This window comes from Acinonyx jubatus, chromosome E2 (genome assembly GCF_027475565.1).
Source record: "Acinonyx jubatus isolate Ajub_Pintada_27869175 chromosome E2, VMU_Ajub_asm_v1.0, whole genome shotgun sequence".
Lineage (NCBI taxonomy): Eukaryota > Metazoa > Chordata > Mammalia > Carnivora > Felidae > Acinonyx > Acinonyx jubatus.
The window spans coordinates 51,891,970-51,908,021 of NC_069396.1; the positions used below are offsets into that span (position 1 = coordinate 51,891,970).

Here is a 16,052-nt window from a genome sequence, read left to right on the forward strand (position 1 = left end):
GTGGAGACGTAATTTTTACGCCGGAAACAAATTACACCTTGTGACGCTCAAGTATTTGGAGAACTGGTTGCAAACAAGGATACGCGTCTCCCTTTTGTTTCTATGATCCCCAGCAGCTAACAAGCTTTGGAGGAGTTCTTTTAATGTTTATTTATTTTTGAGAGAGAGAGAGAGAAAGAGAGAGAGAGCGCGCGCACGTGCGCGAGCGAGCGGGGGAGGGGCAGAGAGCGAGAGAGACACAGAATCTTGGAAGCAGGCTCCAGGCTCTGAGCTGCCCGCACAGAGCCCGACGCGGGGCCTGAACCCACAAACTGCGAGATCATGACCTGAGCTGAAGTCAGACACTTAAGGGACAGAGCCCCCCAGGCGCCCCTGGAGCAGTCTTCAGAGCAACGGAGAAAACTGTCTCCCAGGCGGTGGTGAACAGAGGTCGGTTTTCTCTCAGTGGACAGGATACAGAATTTTAGCTTGGAAAGATGAAAAAGTTCTGGAGACGGACGGTGGTGATGGTTGCACAACAGTGTGAATGTGCTGAATGCCACTGCACTGTACCCTTAACGATGGTTAAAGGGGACATGTCTGTTGCTGTATATTTTATCACAACAAAAACTTTGTCGCAGTGTAGGTGGGGGTGGAGGGAGATGCGTAGAGCGCAGAGGATTTGGGGAGCAGTGAAAACACTGTATAAAAGTGGACACGGGTCATTATACATTCGTCCAAATCCACAGAATATACAACATCAGGGGCACCTGACTGCTTCGGTCCGAGAAGCAGGCGACTCTTGATCTCGGGGTTGTGAGTTCGAACCCCACGTTGGGGGTAGAGATGACTTAAATAAAATACAAATAAAATAGATTTAAAAATATATATATACAACACCAAGAGTGAACCCAAAGGTAAACTGTGTAATCACTTTGGTGATTACCCTGTATTCAATGTAGGTTCGTCTCTAGTTTAAAAAAAAAGTACGGGGCACATGGGTGGCTCAGTGAGTTAAGCAGCTGTTGATCACAGCTCAGGTCTTGATGTCATGGTGGTGAGTTGGAACCCCGCATTGGGCTTCACGCCCAGCGTGAACAATAAATTAATTAAAATAATTAATAATTAATTAAAAATAAATTACTTAAAATTTAAGTGAAAAAAAGTAGCATTCTGGTGCTTAATGTTGATACGGGAGGAAACTGTGCATGTTTGGGGACAGGGGGCATATGGGAAATCTCTGTACCTCAGTTTTGTTGTAAACCTAATACTGCTTTAATAATAATAATAGTCTTTTTAAAATATATATTTAAAAAATTTTAAGGGTTATTTGAGAGAGAGAGAGAGAGAGAGAGAGACGGAGCACAAGCAGGGGAGGGGCAGAGAGAGGGAGACACAGAATCCGAAGCAGGCTCCAGGCTCTGAGCTGTCAGCGCAGAGCCGGAGGCAGGGCTCGAACTCAGGAATGGGGAGATCATGACCTGAGTCAAAGTCGACCGCTTAGCTTAACCACCTGAGCCACCTGGGCGCCCGGAAGTGGTTTTTTTTTTTTTTGGTTTTGTTTTTTTTTTAAGTAATCTCTACACCCAATGTGGGACTTGAACTCACAACCCCAAGATCAAGAGTCGCGTGCTCCACGGACTGAGCCAACCGGGCGCCCCATGAAGTCTTTTTTCCAACACAAGTTTAGGGGCACCCAGCTGTCTCAGTCAGTGGAGCATTGGACTCTTGATCTCAGGGTTGTGAGTTCGAGACTGACCTTGGGTGGGCGATTACTTTTTAAAAGACGAGTTTAGGTACAGAGTAATAATAGGCAACGTAAGCTTTAGGGTAGAATTGCATTCCTAGTGAGGAGACATTTCATAAAAGGTTAATTGACTTGACTTTTAGAGGTTGCCTGCCCTTTCCTAGAGAGCCGGGGAACTGGCTGGGCTGGCCTCCGTCTTTGGGGGAGGGGAGGAGGGGAGGAGGGGTGGAGCCGGGGCGGAGGTGGGACGGGGAGGGGGCGGGGTTGGGGGGCGGAATGTTAATCAGGCCTGGCTGGGGACCTTCCAAAAGAAATCCCCAGTCCGGGTTGAAGTTATTCCGAGGACGCTCTTCGCCGGCACCTGCAGGTCAGGTGACCCTCCAGTTTAAACAGATGTAGGTGATTTGTTGTTGTTGTTGTTGTTGTTGTTGTTGTTGTTGTTTTTAACAGGGTCGAGGGGAGCGGGGGCCGCGTCCTCGCCGGCTGGATTCAGTCAGCTGTTCTCTTTCCCTGGAATTGGGGATCGGAGGACGTTCTGGTTCCTCGCGGGAGGGTCGCCGGTTCAATCCCAGTAACGGTCAGCACAGTATTTTGTTACAACTGTTGGCGCAGACCTCGCAGGTCACCGGCTGGTCAACCCTCGCGGGGTGAGGAAGGCAGCGGAAGGAAAAGGGGGAGGCCTGAGAGGGAAACTGAGGACCCCTCCTCCCGACCGTGTCCTCTTCCAGGGCAGAAAAAAGTCTTCCTTTCCTTGGGAAGCGCCTCTCTTTCTGGACGCCTCTAAGGAGCAGAAGTGGCTGGGGAGACCCTGGGTGCGGGGGGCGGGGGGTGGGGTCCCAGGGTGGGGCTGGGGGGGGGGGGGGCAAGTCCCGGGATCCCCTTCCTGCTGGCTCCTCCTTCCCCTGCTCCCACCCCTTAAACCGTCCATTTTGAGGAGCCGGGGTCCGGAAGCAGATACAAAAGGCCCGCGCAGGATGAATCTCTGTCGTCGGTCCCTGTGGGGGGGGTGAGGGCGTGGTTTTTTATTTTATTTGCTTATTTAATTGTTCTTTTTGCATTCCCACCCCTCTCGTCTGCAGCCCTGCAACCCTCTATCCGGTGCAGGGAAAGAGCTCTTGGGCTGCGCCACCCACCGACGCGTCCAGAAGCCGGTGCAGCAGGCATGGTGAGTGTGCCGGCTTGTCGCACGATCCACACCGCGGGCGGGACCGGGTCGGATTCCGGGGAGTCGGGGGCAGCTGTCTGCGGAAGCCTGATTGCCTCCGCCCTGGAGGAGAGGGGAAGCCGAGAGTGGCCCACGTGCTGAGCCCTAAAAGCCGCCGGGGAAAGGGGCGGTCCCTCCACGCTGTGGTCCCTGGAGTGGGCAGGGGGATACCTGCGTGCAGCGTGGGGGGGGGGGGGGGGGGAGGGCAGCAGCGGGGGAGGGGGGCTGTTCAGACCCATTAAGTGTTGGAGTCCCTCAGCGATTAGGAAAATTCCGGGCACGTTCACATGGAGAGGGTGGCCATCGGGTTCTCCTCTCCTAGAGAAAGGATTTCGGGGTCTGGGTTCGGTCCAGTGAGCACTTTCTTTCTTGGGGTGGGGGGGGGGGGGAACTGAGACCTCCGTAGAGAGCGTTTCTAAAAGAACACGTTGAAAGGAGTTCAAGTGAAGTCAGCATGGAACCCCATGGTCTGAACAAATTGCCTGTCCTTAGTCTCCTCCAGGAAGGTCTGGTTCACGGGAAGCTCAGCGCACAGGGAGGGGGGATGCGCTCTAGCTGCCAGACGCGGGGGTTTTCTTTCCCACCTGCTTCCCCGAGACGACCCCAAATTACACATTCTCTTTGTTCGTTTCTTTTCTCCCACTGTCCCAAACATTATAATGTGTCTGAGATCGCCAGGGACTCACCTGGAGCCCCCGTTGTAATGGTTTGTTGCAAGGAGAGAGATCGATTGCACCTGAGAGGAACCTGCGGAAGGAAGGGTTGGCGTTATTATAAGATCCCAAGGTGGGGGGGGGGGGGGAGGTGGTAGTAATTCAGGGTAGGTGTATGTAAATGGACCCGGGCTTAGATAGGCTCAAACTGAGCCCAGTGTAAAGGAGTTATCTGGTCTGGACGTTCCCTTGGAAACTACAAGGTCAAGATAGATGGGGAATGTTGTGTCCCAAACCCCTTATCAGGAGTCCTGCCCCAGGTTGCAGATCGGAGGCGAGGCCGCTTCTCTGTCCCAGTGACTCAAGATCCCCCAGGCAAGAGTGGAATGTTCTCTTCTTACCGAGATGATAGGATGTCAAATGGGCTACGAGTTTTAGGGGATAAAGTTTATCAGTGAGTTAGAAAACAGTTGAGTAAGGGTGGAGGGGGGGGGAGGGACAAAAGTCCTTTTGTCTTTGCTGCTGGTTTCATTCTTGTCTGATTGCAACTCAGGGGACGAATGGCTGGGAGGCGGTTCATTCACAATGGCAGGGTTGCCTAAAAATCTCCTGTTTGCCCCAAGCACCTAATGACTTTATATTATTTGAGGGTCACAGTTCTGTTTTGTGAAAACCTGGGTTCGCATAAACCCCAGAGTAGTGAATACAAGGGGAACCCACCTAAACCGGTGACATTTTTGAGACCAACGTAGTATGGTTGCCTCTTTCTTAAACGGAATCAGTATATTTAAGAAGATGTGGGAGTTCAGTTCGTGAGTTTGAGCCCCGCATCGGGCCCGTGCTGACAGCTCAGAGCCTGGAGCCTGCTTCGGATTCTGTGTCTCTCTCTCTCTCGCTCTCAAAAATAAATAAACATCTAAAAAAATTAGAAAGTTATTTTGTACTAAGCTTTTCTTCCCCCTCTCTCGCTATTTAAAGATTTTATTTTTAAGCAACCTCTGCACCCAACACGGGGCTCGAACTCGCAACCCTGGGCTCGAACTCGCAACCCTGGGATCAAGAGTCGCGCGCTTTGCAAACAGCCAGCCGTGAGCCCCTGTACTACTAAGCTTTTTAAAGCCAAGAATGAGAGGTACCTGCCTGACTCAGTCAGCAGAGTGTGGGACTCTTGATCTCAGGATTGTGGGTTCGAGCCCCACGTTGGGGATAGAGATTACTTAAAATCTTTTCAAAAGTAAATAAAATAAAAGCCAGGATGAATTGGCTGTAAGATTACATGGCAGAATAAATAAAATTAAGCTTTAATATATGAATTAAGTTTATGAAAAATTTCATAAAGGCAAGAGTACATAAAACTTAACAAGTAGAATTATTCTATTTTTTTGTTAGTTTTATTTTATTTTACTTTATTTTAATTATTTTATTTTAGTTGTAGCCTCCATGCCCAACAGGAGACTTGAGCTCGGGACTCAGATTAAGAGTTGCACGCTTTACTGACTGAGCCAGCCAGATACCCCACAAATAGATTTAAAAAAAATTTTTTTTTCAAGTTTTATTTATTTTTGAGAGAGAGAGCATGAGTTGGGGAGAGGCAGAGAGAGAGGGAGACACAGAATCTGAAGCTGGCTCCAGGCTCTAAGCTGTCAGCACAGAGTCCGACACGGGGCTCGAACTCACAGACTGCGAGATCATGACCTGAGCCGAAGTCGGACACTTAACCGAGCCACCCAGGCTCCCCAGAATTTTAAAAATAATGTAATAGGTCCTCAGGTTAAGGACTCAGACACTGCTGTTGGTTAGAGGCCCTCGGCCCATCCCTGCCTGACCCCATTGCCCTGCTTCCTTCTGGGGTTAATCACCATCTTGAAATTCTTTTTAAGTTTATTTATTTTGAGAGACAGCATGCCCTCGAGTGGGGGTGGGGCAGAGAGAGAGAGAGAGAGAATCCCAAGCAGATTCCGCACTGTCAGCTGAGAGCCTGACTCGGGGCTCAAACCTACGAACCCTGAGACCGTGACCTGAGCCAAAACCAAGAGTTGAATGCTCAACCGACTGGGCCACCCAGGCGCCCCGCCATCTTGAATGTTCTGTCGATCATTCTTTCGGTCTTCCTTTTTTCCCCCGTTAAGTGTATATTTGAAGAATTTTCAGACCTGCGGTGAATGTATAGTAATAATAAAACAAATACCCATGGAAACGTAAAGATTTGCAGATTTGCTAATATTTTGCTTTATTTGCTGTCTGTATATGAACACATGGTCGCATAAAGTCAGGTACGCAGGTTGCCCTGTTGGCTGTCTGTATGCGCGTGCGTGTTCACAGATGCTCGTGCACACTTTTGTTTGTTTGTTTTTTGCTGAACCACCTGAGAGAGACTTTTAGATATCGCGACATCTCACCCCTTGCGCCTCCCCTGAAACACGTCTCCCCTGAAAACAGTGCAGTTCCCAGGTTTCTGCAGGGTGTCACTGAGTCCGCCCCCCTGTTGCTTAGGGATGCGGAACCGTCCCCACCTTGGCTGCTGCTCGGACAGAACTGCCGGGATCACTTTTGTCCAGGTGTCCTTCCTGCTTCTCACGCGGAAGAGTGTCCCCTGCCACTCGGCTGGTAAAGTGCAGGCTGCAGTCCAGCAAAATGGGCAACAAATGGGACCTTGTTAGAAATCCCACGCCCAGCCTCCTCCCCAGGCCTGGGGAACCCGATTCAGTTTCGAAAGCCAGTTTCACAATATAAATCTTGGAGTGGAATTATAGGTAGTAGATTTGGGACTGTCAGATTTTCTTTTTCTTTTTTAATTTTTTTTAATGTTTATTTTTGAGACAGAGAGAGACAGGGCATGAACGGGGGAGGGTCAGAGAGAGAGGGAGACACAGAGTCTGAAACAGGGTCCAGGCTCTGAGCTGTCAGCACAGAGCCCGACGCGGGGCTCGAACCCACGGACCTTGAGATCATGACCTGAGCCGAAGTCGGACGCTTAACCGACTGAGCCACCCAGGCGCCCCTCTTTTTTTTTTTTTTTTTAATTAAAAATGTTTAATATTTACTTTTGAGAGTTGGGTGGGGAAGGGAGGGGCACAGAGGATCCGAAGCAGGCTCCGCCCACCGTGACAGCACAGAGCCGGAAGCGGGGCTCGACCCCAGGAACCACGAGATTGTGACCTGAGCCAAAGTTGGACGCTTCACCGACTGAGCCCCCCAGGTGCCCCAGGGCTATCAGGTTTTCTGTGCAAAAGAAATGTTTTTCCCAATATGATTGTGGCAGTTTGCATCCACACAACAGGTTTTTTGGTTTTGTTTTGTTGTTAGTAGGCTCCATGCCCAACATGGGGCTCGAACCGAGACCTCAAGATCCGGAGTCGCATGCTCTACTGACTGAGCCAGCCAGGTGCCCCACACAACATATAAAAATTACAGTACACAGTGCGTATCACGTCGGGATCGGCGTCGACAGCGTGGAACCTGCTTGGGATTCTCTCCCTTTCTTTCTGCCCCTCCCCGCCCAAATAAACAAACATTAAAAAATATATACTAAGAAAGAAAAAGAAGAAAAATCACACCCTCTCCCAACTGAGCCAGCCAGGTGCCCCAGGAGCGGGATTCCTTTTAGGCAGGGCGCAAACACCAGGCATAGGTGCCACTTGTTCCTCGTACAGGCTCATGGTGTGACGGGCACTCGCTCCCCTCCCTTTCGTTGACCACCCGGGAGCAGTTGGTGCCTGGGAAGGTCCCAGCCACGTGACCGCTCCCTGGTGCAGTTGAAGCCAAAATCAAGAGTTGGGTCCTTAACTGGCTGTGCCCCCCCCCCAGGCGCCCCCTGAGGGTTTTTGTTTTATTTTATTCTTATTTATTTAATTTTTTTTTAAGAGAGATCACAAGCAGGGGAGGGGAGCAGAGGGAGCGAGAGAGGAGACAGAACCCCAAGCAGGCTCTGTCAGCCCAGAGCCCGACGCGGGGCTCAAACTCCCGAACCAAGAGATCATGAGCTGAGCCGCAATCGAGAGTCTAATGCCTTCCCCGACTGAGCCACACAAGTGCCCCGAGAAGTGCTGTTTTATGGCCCCTTTGGTTTCCCCTTTTTGGGGATCATGATGAGTTCGCATGTTAGTAACGAGTCCGTTTCAATCAGTTGCACAGTTACCTTCAGAATCTCCCAAACTGGGCCATTGGCAGACCCTTAACAGTCAACGTCTGTATTTCTTTTTTCTTTCTTTCTTTCTTTCTTTCTTTCTTTCTTTCTTTCTTTCTTTCTTTCTTCCTTCCTTCCTTCCTTCCTTCCTTCCTTCCTTCCTTCCTTCCTTCCTTTCTTTCTTCCTTTCTTCCTTTCTTTCTTTTCAGCCTCTGTATTTCTTAACACAGTCTAAGGTGGCTTCTCCGCCTTCTGACAGCACAGGGTCCCTCAGACTCACCCTGTGGATTTTCTCTTCCTAAATCAGCCCATTTCTCAGGGCTTCCTGCTTATTCCTTCTGGGCGCTTCCTCTCCAGAGATTTGCCAGGGAAGTGCCTGCGTGCATGTGTGTGTGTGTGTGTGTGTGTGTGTGTGTGTGTGTGTGTGGTTCCTGCTGATACTTTATCCTAAAGTCGGCCACTTTTGAACTCTAAAAAAAATGTTTTTAAGTTTATTTATTTTAAGTAATCTTTTCCCTAAACGTGGGGCTCGAACTCACAACCTCCAGATCAAGAGTCACACGCTCTTCTGACTTTGAGCAAACCAGGCGCCCTGACTTTTTAATGTTTTTATTTATTTTTGAGAGAGAGAGAGGGAGACACAGAATCCGAAGCAGGCTCCGGGGCTCCGAGCTGTCAGCACAGAGCCCGACGCGGGACTTGAACTCGTGAACCGCGAGATCATGACCTGAGCTGAAGTCAGACGCTCAACCGACTGAGCCACCCAGGCGCGCCCCCTGACTTCTTAAAATTTTAGATTTGAAATCTTTCTTCTCGGGCTAAAAACCTTGCTTCCTTATGAACACAGTCCCTTTGACTGATCCTGCAGTGCATATAAAATATCTGTAAAAGGGCACCTGAGTGGCTCAGTCGGTAAGCGTCCGACTTCGGCTCAGGCCATGATCTCACAGTTCGTGGGTTCAAGCCCCGCGTTGGGCTCTGTGCTGACAGCTCGGAGCCTGGAGCCTGTTTCGGATTCTGTGTCTCCCTCTCTCTGACCCTCCCCCGTTCATGCTCTGTCTCTCTCTGTCTCAAAAATAAATAAACGTTAAAAAAAATTAAAAAAAAAAAACAGGGTTTGGAGGCACCTGGGTGGCTCAGTCAGCTGTGTCCAACTCTCAGCTTCAGCTCAAGTCGTGATCCCAGGGTCATGGGATCGAGCCCCACATCGGGCTCCGAGCTGAGTGTGGCGCCTGCCTGGGATTCTCTCTCTCTCTCCCTCTGCCCCTCCTTCCCCCTCTCACGCTCTGTCTCTCTTTCCCTTAAATTGTGTGTGTGTCTGTATATATATACAGACCACATGATATCACTTTACATCCATGGATAAGAGATCTCACTCATTCTTTTTTTTTTTTAAGTGTTTATTTTTGAGAGAGAGAGGGACACACAGCAGCCAAAGCCGGACTGTCAGCACAGAGCCCGATGTGGGGCTCGAACTCACGAACCCTGAGATCATGAACTGAGCCAAAATGAAGTCGGATGCTTAGCTGACTGAGCCACCCAGGCGCCCCGGGAGGTGGGCTAGCTTAATATATGACTGGCAAACGCCTTTCCTTGGCCCACCTTCGTTGCAGACAACCCACCCCAGTCTCCACTTCTGAAGAGTATCGTGTGACATTCTTCCGCTCCGTGTGTCTGTGCCCAGATTTCCTCTTCTTGTGAGACCTCGGTCGATTGGAATAGGGCCCACCTACTTCAGCGTGACCTCCTGGTACCCCTTGCGAATCCGCAAATGCCTCATTTCCAAATCGGGGTCACATTCATAGGTACTGGGGGGCGGGGCGGGGGGGTCAGGACTTCGGCCTGTCCTTGGGAAGGGTCGCGACTCCGCCGGTAACAGCGCCCCAAACGGGCGTGTTGTTTTAGGACGCCGTGACCTTCACAGACGTGGCCGTGAATTTCACCAAGGAGGAATGGGCCCTGCTGGACCCCGCGCAGAGAAATCTCTACAGAGACGTGATGCTGAAGAAATGCAGGAACCTGGCCTCCGTGGGTGAGGATGCTACCCTCCCTCGGCTTACCCGTGGCCAGGCCCAACGCGAGTCTGGCCCTTCCTGAGTTCCCGGAGGGGTGCTGAGAAACGGGGCCAGGACCGTTACGCAGGGCGCTGTGGCCCCTGCCCCCCCCGGGGGTGGACGCAGGGTTTGACCCCATGACAGGGGAACTCTGTCCGTTGCGGCTCATTTGTAGTCGCTTCACGATTAACAGCCGTCGGGGGATCCTTAGGTGGGTGAACACGGAGCGCAGAGGGTGTTAGCGCATGCGTGAGGGAAGGGGAGGGACCGCTTAGGTGCTGCAGAGTCATACTTGCTTGGCTTCAGAACCCCTGCTTCAGGGAGTTTCTGTTTCTGGCACCGCTATCTCCCCCCCCCACCCCCACCCCCGTGACCAGGATCTCAAGGAGGCACCCCCTAGTCTGGTCTCCCATTTGGGCGAGCAAGGAGCAGGTCTGGGAATGGTGCAGGGGGGTAAGTTTACCCCTGCACCTGGACCTGCTCGCCAGGCGGATAGGAATCCTCACAAGGAAGGATTTTACAAGGTGGAATTTATGTTTCTTTTGCTTATTGGGGAGAGAGACCCAGTGCGAGCGGGGGAGGGGCAGAGAGAAAGGGAGACAGGGAATCTGAAGCAGGCTCCAGGCTCCGAGCTGCCATCACCCCAGAAGGAGACCTTCTGGGCCACGAAGCGGTCACTCCCTTACTCTCGCCTCCAGCCCTGGGCGACCACTAAGCTACTTTCTGTCTCTATAGATTGACCTACGCTAGATATTTCATATACGTGGAATGAGACAAAACGTGGTCGTCCGTGTCTGCCTTCCTTCACTTGACACGATGCTTTCGAGGTTCAGCCCTCTTGCCATCAGCTATCCACGCATCACCCCTTTTTATGGCTGAGTCCTATTCCGCTGTGTGGCCAGACTATATTTTGTTTCTTCGGCTCAGGTCACGATCTCATGGTTCATGGGTTTGAGCCCCGCAGCGGGCTCTGTGGGGCTTGGGATATTCTCTCTCTCTCTCTCTCTCTCTCTCTCTCTCTCTCTCCCCCTCCCTCTCTGCCCTTCTCCCGTTCTCTCTCTCTCAAACAAAATTTTAAAAATTAAGAATAAATAAAAAGAAAGAGGGGCGCCTGGGTGGCTCAGTCAGTTGAGCATCCGACTTCAGCTCAGGTCATGATCTCACAGTCCGTGAGTTCAAGCCCCGCATCGGGCTCTGTGCTGATAGCTCAGAGCCTGAGCCTGGAGCCTGCTTCAGATTCTGTGTCTCCCTCTCTCTCTGACCCTCCCCCGTTCATGCTCTGTCTCTCTCTGTCTCAAAAATAAATAAACATTAAAAAAAAAGATTAAAAAAAAAAAAGAAAGAATCCATTTCATCTGGGAGGCAAGCAAAGACTCTAAGACGCATCAGAATCGTCCAGGCTTTTATTCTTTCTTTTTGTCCCAAAGACCTGTGCCCCTTTAAAGTCACACACGGACTCTGACTTAGTCCGTCCGGGCGGACACCATACCATGTTCCAGGTGGCTTTCACACATTTGTCTCTTCACTGGGAAGTCCAAGGTCAAGGTGCCAGTGGGTTTGGTTCCCAGCCAGGCCTCTCTTCCTGGTTTGCAGACGGCCGCCTTCCTGCTGTGTCCTCAGGTGCTAGAGAGACAGCGAGCTCCGTTCTGCTTTTGTAAGGACACCAGTCCCATCGTGGGGGCCCCACCGTCACATTCTCATCTAGACCTGGTTACCTCCCAGAGGCCCCACCTGCAAATCCCCTCATCACATGGGGGATGAGGGCTTCAACGTAATGGATTTCTGGGCGACACAAAAACAGTCCGTGGCAGACTCTTTGTCCGGTTCTCTTCCATGAGGCTACACCTTCCTGACGGCTCCTTTCCTCGATCCCTGAACAAGCGTTTCGTAGCAGGTCCCGTCCACACAGCACCCGTCCTCACTGCAGTCGAGCTCCCGGCACGGCCCAAATCCCTGATGTCTTTCCGCTCTCTTGCTCACTCTTCCTTCCCTCTCGTGCAGAGTGACTGTTTGACAAGAAACCCACCTGGGCACTTCCCTGTCTTATCCTCCCCAACCCATCCCCAACCCACCTTAGCTCTCAACAAAGAACTTGACTTTTGTGCACTTTATTTCAGACTCGCTGAATCAACGTAAGACCCAAAACTCAACCCCCCGGCAGGACATTCTCGCCGAGAAGACCCCTCGGGGAGCGAACAGAGTGTGTGCCGTGAGCCGCAGTTCCCGGCCCTCCCCGCGGGGAAAAGACTGGAAATGCCACGAGACGGGGGAGCCGCCCAAGCAAAGGGACCGAAAGTGGCAGCAAGCTGCGGGCGTTCACAGGAAGGGCGAGTCTCCGGTCAGAATCTGTGAATATCGCGAAACGGACGATCCTAAACCAGGCTCCAAGCTTGTGCCTTCCCAGAGAGATGCCGCAAGAAACCGTATCCCCAACTGGGGCTCAGATATCCCGAAACAAAATCCTGTCCTAACCAGTAATCAAAAGATCTGTAAAAACTACGGATATGACAGACTCTTATGGCAAAGCATTGTCTTGATCCCGTTTGTGAGGAGTCAGACGGGGCCGGAGTCAAACGTGTGGCCTCACGATTACAACAATGTGCTTCACAGCCATAATAACATTCGCATGGGGACGGACGTTCATGAATGGGATCCATTTGGAAAAGCCTTTGGTGAAGACGTCTGCCTCAACGTATGCAGGACTCACGTTACAGAGAAAACCTACGCGTCCGATCCACGTGGAATCACCTTCCGAGATAGCTCGATCCATGAGGCACAGAGGCAATCCTGTATGGCAGAGGCAAATCATGAGAATAAGCAAGATGAGAAATCCTTTGCCCACCCTGCAAATTCTGACTCACGCAAGGAGACTAAGCCCGGAGGGGGGAAATACAAATGTCAAGAATGTAGGAAATCTTACCTGTATCAGTCGTCCCTCGTGAGACACATGGAAATTCACACCGGAGAGAAACCCTACAAATGCCAGACATGTGGGAAAGCCTTTAAATATTCCTTACACCTTAACAAACACTTGCAAAAGCACATTATCAAGAAGCCCTATAAATGCGGGCGATGTGGGGAGACCTTCAATGAGTTCTCAAAGCTTACCGAACATAGGAGGGTTCATATCATAGAAAAACCCTATAAATGCGAGGAATGTGGGAAAGCCTTCATCAGTTCTCACAGATTTAAAAACCACCTAAAAACTCACAGTTGATGGGCACCTGGCTGGCCCATTCAGAAGAGCGCGATCTCAAAGTCACGCTTTCAAGCTCCACGTGGTCTGTGGAGATTGCCTAAATAAATAAACTTGAAAAAAAATACAAAACGAAACTCACAGTTGAGAGGGGTCCTGCGTATGAAAGGAATGTGGGAGAAATTTCATTAGTTTTCTCGAAATAACGAGCACATGAGGACGTTTTGGGAGGGAGCTCGAGTCTTCCCTCAACGACAGAAATGTGAGAACCCAACACCTTGACATATTCACACCCTATGTAGGTAAGGTCTCTGGAAAGTTTGTCATCTTTTTTCGTCTTTGCTAGACGTTTCCCCTTGCACTGGAGACACGCCCTATGAATCTAAGGAATCTGGAAAACCCTTCAAGGTTGTCTCAATGTAATCCTTGCACGAATTCACACTTTGGAGACTCGTCGTGGGAGTAAGGAACATGAGAAACGCCTCTTTAAGCATTCGCCCCTTGAGTTACCCAAGAGACTACATCCTGGAGATGATTCTAAGATTGTGATAGATCCAGGAAAGTCTCCCCGCTTCCAAGGCACAGATGAGTACATAGTAGGAGAGAAACACAGTAAATGCTAGGATTGTTGCCACTGCCTTGCCTCATCCTTCATCTGGGACCAAAATTCATTGCTTTCCAGTTTTGGTTCTCTAATAAAATCCTCCGAGATGATGAATATACTCTCTGTGTGCCTTTTCAGCTCTGAATTTTCAATATGTAGTAGCTTTGTTAGTATTTACACATGGGTGTTCTCACCAACACGAGGCCCTGTTTGAGCCTCATTTATCTTTTGATTTTTTTTTAATACTTATTTCTAAGAGAGAGAGAGAGGGAGACAGAGAATCCGAAGCAGGCTCCAGGCTCCGAGCTGTCAGCACAGAGCCTGACGCGGGGCTCAAACTCATGGACCTCAAGACCATGACCTGATCCAAAGCCGGACACTTAACCAACTGAACCACCCAGGCGCCCCTGAGCCTCCTTTAATTCAAGTTGGGGTTTGGTGTGCTCTGGGATAACATTTTTTTTTGTCAGTTGGTTGTTACTGGTCATGATTTGACTGCATTATGGTCCGAGTATGTGGTCTTTATGATGCTGCTGTGGAACATGTGTTCTGATGTTCATTTCAGTCCCATGGGGCTGACTTCCGTCAACTGCCTGGCCACGTGCATTCTTCTCATCCTCTTTAGTAAGTATAAGGGTCCACAGACTTGTTTTTGCAGAGTTAGCCCCGTTGAAGGTTTGTAAATGCATTTTCTACATTTTCTCATAACAGATAGTGGGTAGATCTTGCAACCCTGACAGAATTCACTGGCTTGGATTCCTAGAAAGCTGTACGAAAGACGAGAGTGTCACTCATTTTGTCTTAACTAAGTTCCCGTTGCTCTCTTTCCTAGCTGCTCTCTGGAGACTGGGTGAAATTCCCTGAATTAGCACAAGCAACTTTAGGATCATTGAAGTGAAGGTCATGGTCCCAATAACACAACCTTCAAAACACAAGAGTCCTCACTCCCCTGGACATGTTTTTGGGTGTCTGTGGCTGCAACAGACTGTGTGGCTAGACTAAGTAGATGAAGCAAGCCCCTGATTTGATTAAGGAGCATTTTAAGGGAGATTTTTTTAAACACGGAATTTCTTTGGTGTTGGGTGGGATCAGGGTTCAGTACCTGTCTGAATGGTCAAGATTCTTGAGTGTTTCACATTCTCTTACTAACAAAATTTTTGATTCTTGATCTGTTACTGAGTAAGCTTGTAATACAATACCCCATTAGAGAAGTGTATTCTCAAAGTCTTTTAAAGTTTTTTAAAATGTTCATTTAATTTTGGGGAGAGAGAGAGAGACAGTGAGCATGAGTGTGGGAGGGGCACAGAGAAAGGGAGACACAGAATCCGAAGCAGGCTCCAGGCTCCTAGCTGTCAGCACAGAGCCCGATGCAGGGCTCAAACTCATGGACCTCGAGATCATGACCTGAGCCAAAGCCGGACACTTAACCAGCTGAGCCTCCCAGGTGCCCTGATGGAAGTCTTACAGCTTTGTCAATTCTTGCTTAATGTGTTTGTAGACAATGTTATTAGATGCATAGGAGTTTGGGCATTTTCTTTATTACAGGTGAGTTTTTTGCTTCCTGTATGTTTTAACCATCTTTTCTACTAACACTTTATTTTTGTTCATTCATATATTAAGGGAAAGCCCCTTACTATGTGGAAGACTTTACATATATCACTCCATTTATCACTCACCACCACTCCACAAATAAATGCTTATCTCCTTCTTATAACTGAGGAAACTGAAGCACAGAAGTTAAGGAAACTTGCTGATGTTAAACAGCTTCCTTTGAGTTTCAAGGCAGTGGGTGTTTTCATGGTCAAGTTCAGGCTTTCACACATGTATTAGTTTCCTGTTGTTGTTACAACAAATTATCACAAATATAGGGACTTTAGACAACCCAAATCTCTCATGTTACATTGCTGGCAGTCAGAAGTCCAGAATGGGTCTCGCTGGGTGAAAATCAACGTGTCCTCAGGGCTATATTTTCTGGAAGCTCTAGGGGAAAGTTTATGTTCTTGCCTTCTCCAGCTTTTAGAGGCCACCCACATTCCTTCGTTGATGGCCCCTTCTCCATCTAAACCAGCAACAGGGGTTGAATTCTCACATCACATCCCTCTGACTCATGATGCTAAGAGTCCTTCCTCTTTCATTTATAGGGACACCTGTGACTACATTGGGCCCATCCAGATAGCCCAGAATCATCTCCCATCTCAGATCAACTTATTAGCAACTCTGAATTCCATCTGTGACCTTAATTCCCTTTTGCTATATAGGATAACATACGCACAGGCTCTGGATATTAGCACATACACATCTTTGGGGGCCATTTTCTGTCTACCACAGTAACTTATGAAATTATCAAGCTTATTAACTGACTGAAAGAAAACCTTCAAACCTTCAAGTTATTCTGGCCTTTGAGACTGTGCTGTTCATCACAGATATTTTCCTGAGCATCTCCCTGAGGCCAAGGACTGTGGAAGACTCTGGGTCTCTATCGGGTCAGC

The 16,052-nt window shown here is 49.6% G+C and overlaps 1 protein-coding gene across 4 annotated transcripts; it reads left to right on the forward strand.

The window, feature by feature from the left end:
- The first annotated feature begins 2,050 nt into the window (after window positions 1–2,050).
- On the forward strand, window positions 2,051–13,677 carry ZNF114 (zinc finger protein 114). Of its 4 annotated transcripts, none has more exons than XM_053210460.1 (5): window positions 2,054–2,121; window positions 2,806–2,891; window positions 9,394–9,514; window positions 9,615–9,741; window positions 11,881–13,677. In XM_053210460.1, exons 4-5 carry the CDS (start codon window positions 9,708–9,710, stop codon window positions 12,978–12,980), a joined length of 1,134 nt encoding a protein of 377 aa, XP_053066435.1. In that variant the 5' UTR covers window positions 2,054–2,121; window positions 2,806–2,891; window positions 9,394–9,514; window positions 9,615–9,707; the 3' UTR covers window positions 12,981–13,677. The 4 variants fall into 4 exon arrangements, with proteins under 4 accessions (XP_026893754.1, XP_053066435.1, XP_026893753.1 ...); XM_027037954.2 differs by lacking the exon at window positions 2,054–2,121 and adding an exon at window positions 2,135–2,373; XM_027037953.2 differs by lacking the exon at window positions 9,394–9,514 and having other exon boundaries at window positions 2,051–2,121.
- Window positions 13,678–16,052: the final 2,375 nt, after the last annotated feature.